The sequence below is a fragment of the Strongylocentrotus purpuratus genome, unplaced genomic scaffold, assembly GCF_000002235.5.
Source record: "Strongylocentrotus purpuratus isolate Spur 01 unplaced genomic scaffold, Spur_5.0 spur5_scaffold_5, whole genome shotgun sequence".
NCBI lineage: Eukaryota > Metazoa > Echinodermata > Echinoidea > Camarodonta > Strongylocentrotidae > Strongylocentrotus > Strongylocentrotus purpuratus.
Genome location: NW_022145611.1, coordinates 41,301,421 through 41,305,401, shown reverse-complemented (window position 1 = coordinate 41,305,401; position 3,981 = coordinate 41,301,421). Strand labels below are relative to the sequence as shown.

The 3,981-nt window shown below is 38.4% G+C and overlaps 1 protein-coding gene across 1 annotated transcript in view; it reads left to right on the top strand.

Moving 5' to 3' along the window:
• The first annotated feature begins 212 nt into the window (after positions 1 to 212).
• Positions 213 to 3,981, top strand: part of LOC115929646 (protein FAM161B-like) — a 6,351-nt gene continuing 2,582 nt past the window's right edge. Inside the window, 5 exon segments of the mRNA XM_030999290.1 lie at positions 213 to 929; positions 932 to 1,392; positions 1,838 to 2,061; positions 2,488 to 2,727; positions 3,280 to 3,379. Coding sequence (XP_030855150.1) covers positions 257 to 929; positions 932 to 1,392; positions 1,838 to 2,061; positions 2,488 to 2,727; positions 3,280 to 3,379 — 1,698 coding nt within the window. The 5' untranslated portion in view covers positions 213 to 256.

The following is a 3,981-nucleotide window of genomic DNA, read 5'->3' as shown; positions in this document are numbered from 1 at the left end:
CGGCTCTAATTTTCATGATGATGGCCAGGAATCATTTGCTCAGTCCCATTCTATGGGATTTGGTGTTGGCTCATTGGACGAAGATGCACTTATTGATCAGCTCACAAATGACGTGGAAAACATCAGCAGTGAAGATTTTACGAACGACTGAAAGAGCTGAAAGAAAAACATCGGGTAACTCTTGTTCCCTTGAAAAAAGGTATAATAGAAAGTTTCTCGAAAACGACAAGAACTTGAAAATGAAGTGAGGAATGAAATGGGTGGAAATGGCAGTGCCAATGATTGGAGCCTGAGTATGAATTACATGAATGGAATAGATAAGGTCAAAGGGATGACAAAGAGTGGTCCAGTATATGTAGCAGAGCATGAGCACAAGCACATGGATGACCACATGCAGACATTTAACCAAAGTTTACCGGCATGGTCAGCTTTGCCGAGAGATATAAGAGACATGTCATCAAAGCCACCAAGTGGACGACCTCAGACGGCGTGGACTGACGACCGGCCAAAGTCAAGATCTACAGCACGTAATGGCACCCATGGCCTTAAGCAAAAGCCTGACTGGAGTGATGTCACTTGGAGTGGTAGTGAATGTTCAGCTACCACAGAAGATATAATATCCAGTGTAAATACTTCACTTGATCTATCTTTGAGTAAGCAGCCTGGATCCCCAGCTGCTGTGGTGGACAATATGTGGGAAGATTTCAGCATTGACTCCTATGCAACACGTTCTCGCAGTATGTCTAAAGCATCATCCCGTAGCAGCTCAACTCAACAGAGCAAGGCAAAGGAATGGTCACCTAAGATTACCATACCAAAACCTTTTACCATGTCTGTGAGGGAATCCAGTGAAGAACGAAAGAAGACTAGAGCCTCCATGGAGCTTGAACAAGCACGGCTTGATCGAGAGAAGCAAGAGGAAATAGAGTGCCAAAAAAGTTCAAAGCAAAACCAGTTCCAGCTCATACTTTCCTACCACTCTATGATGAGATCAAGGATCAACAAATTGAAAAGTCAAAAAAGAATCAGGAACAGAGCTACAAAAAGCTTACAAGCACTCAAAAACCGTTCAACCTGACCGAGACCAAAAAGCACCAAAGATCAGCCAGTGTTCCTCTGTCATTGAAGCGGTCAAAGACACCCTCGTTCAAGGCCAAACCAGTTCCAAGATCTGTCTTTGATCCAACAATTGATGATCAAATTCTGGAGGAAGAAGAATACAGGAAGATCAGGATCAAGATGAGAGCTGAGGAGATGTTAAGGCAATCTTCGCTCCCTCCCAACATGCAGATCAGAGGCAAGGAGTATACTGATGGCAAGATGAGAATGAAGATGCAGAAAAACAGGGAGAAACAGGCCTTCCTCACAACAGAACACAAATTTAGGCCCCAGGTAAACTAATACATTTCCTCATTATAGGCAAGAAGCATAAATGTGAATAGTTGTCGTTCAACAAAATAAATGATTAAAAAAAAAAAATTCTTCAAAACATGACTGTAAAGCATGGTTTATACATGTAGTTCAGACACTTGTACTTAGTACTTTAACATTCATGCTATTCAGAAATTGTTTTTGTGACTTTTATATTATTTTCATTGCATAAAATTATTTTCATTGTAAAGATCATTTTTCTTTTTAGCGCCTCTTTCGATTGATAAATTGCAAAAGCATTACTCTGCTTGTTTCACACTGATTAATTTTGATTAATCAGAGAAATCAGTTTTATGTTGCAGTTTCCTACGCACTCTTCCTGTCACATTGTGTGAATTTGAGTAAAGATTATCAAAAAAACTTGACTTAAATGTTGTTAACTTACAAGTTTTATTTTGATTTGAAGGTAAATGGAGAGATCCCAGACTATGATGAACTACACCGGAAGTTTGAGGAGGAGGTTCAGAGGAAGAAGAGAGAAAAGGATCCGACTGTCTTTGAGCCCTTTAATCTCAGGACAGCAAGAATTCCATCCCGTAAATCTAGGGCTCTGCTCGAAATGGAGGAGGAAGAGGAGAGACAGAAAGAGGCTCTTCGAGGTTCTTTGTCCAAGTCTGCTTCTCTTCGAAGGTATGCCCAACATATGAGTAGATGCAATATTGTACCATGGCCAACAATATAAGTTTTATTTGTTTTTGCTGGTGAAAAAAACCCCAGTATCATGAAACACATTTTATTTTGTTTTCAGTCCCTCTAGTATAGTAAAGAACTATTATTCCAATGTCACACCATCTGTGGACTTTTTGGGGGAATTCGGTTCCAATTGATATAGCCCACAAATAACAATAATGTTCTTGTGGCTTTTGTCATAATGCCTATTGACACTACTTACTGTTCTGTAGTAGATTCTCTGCTCTTGTGTTAGCTAAAATGGAAACAATTTTGTTTTCCTTACAAAAGAATTAATGAAACTTATGGATCATTCACTAAGAAATGAACATTTGTTACATAAGTTGAATAGCTAGATATATTATTTTTATCTTTAATTAAATATAGATCCATTGACATGGGTGATACTCTCCCATCAAAGACGACCAATGCTTCTGAGCTTCGGAAGAGTGCATTGAGCAAGACACAGATGGAGAGGGCAGAGAGGGAGAGAAAAGAGGTGGAGCAGGAGAGACAGAGGAGATACAAGGAGAAGAAACTACAGCGATTCATCACCAGCAAAGCTAGAGCCAATGACATATCACAGAGCCTGGAGTCAACCAACAGGGAGAAACTCAGACAGCACAGGTAACATGTGATTAGCTAGGCCAATCTTTGTCAGAATATAATTCAGAATTGGTTTAGCATGGATTGTTTTCCTTCATCAAGTGTTTCACACAAATTGATTAAATAATTGTATCACAAAATATACAGCAAATTTAGTGAAACCAGAGAAAGTCTCCATGTATATATGGAAGAAGAAAAACCATAAGGCAATTGATTGCACTTGAGTTATTGTATTAAACTTTAATTGTGCAAATTTTATATGTAGAAGGACAAGTTAAATAAATTTGGTAATACTGTTACAGCCCTACAGGTTATATCTTAATTGTGTTGAGCAATGCACAAGGTAGCTAGGAATCAAGGGTATGTTCTTGAAACATACACCACATATTCTATTTGTCTGTGTTTGCTCTTTGATTTTTTCCTTTTTTTGGTTTGTCTGTTAGTATCAATGAATTGATCGAATATACTGCACATACGTAAGATGCAATGAGACCTACTTGGAACGCAATATGAAAACAAATATTCAAATTTCACTGATGTCAATATTTTGAAAATATATTTCTTTACCTGCAGAGAATCTGAGAGAACCCGTGAAGAAGAATATGAAAGGGAGCTACAGGAAATGATGACCAGGATTGAATCCCGTCCTCTTCTCTTTGAAAGAGAGAGTGAGGTAACATGTGGAAAAATTCTTATACATGTATTTGAAAACATTATTGGAGATAAGAAGCTAGACATACCCTGACTCTGAATGGAAAATAGATTAGAACTTGGATATACTACAAATAGGATTTTGTAAAGCTTATTTGATGGCAAAACATATCCTTAAAGCTTATCTTCCGCAGTTTACAGGAGGGATTAGACTGCCCTGCAAAGTCACTGGACAGGTGGTTATCTCATCAACTCAGCTCTCAGTTAACATAAGAAAAAGAGGATCATGGGGGACCAATGGTCACCGATTAGGCATTGTTTGTTATATAGAGGGCGCAAGTAGCTACAAGTAGTGCAGTGGGCCTTTAAAGAGAAAGTTGAGTTCTGGGAAGAGGTGAAAAATAGTTTGTGAGCACTATCATTGTATCCTGAAAGTTTGGAAGAACATCAGATAAAACATGTTCCCTGAAAAGCATGGTTCTTCAAATGCCTTCACATTCTAAATATGGCATGTAACATCATAAAAATCGGGATGGATTTTTTTGCCACATGTTTGTTTAGTCCCATATACACCTTTCTGTCTACAGTGCTTGCATCTTTACCAAGATTGGGCCATATTTCTTA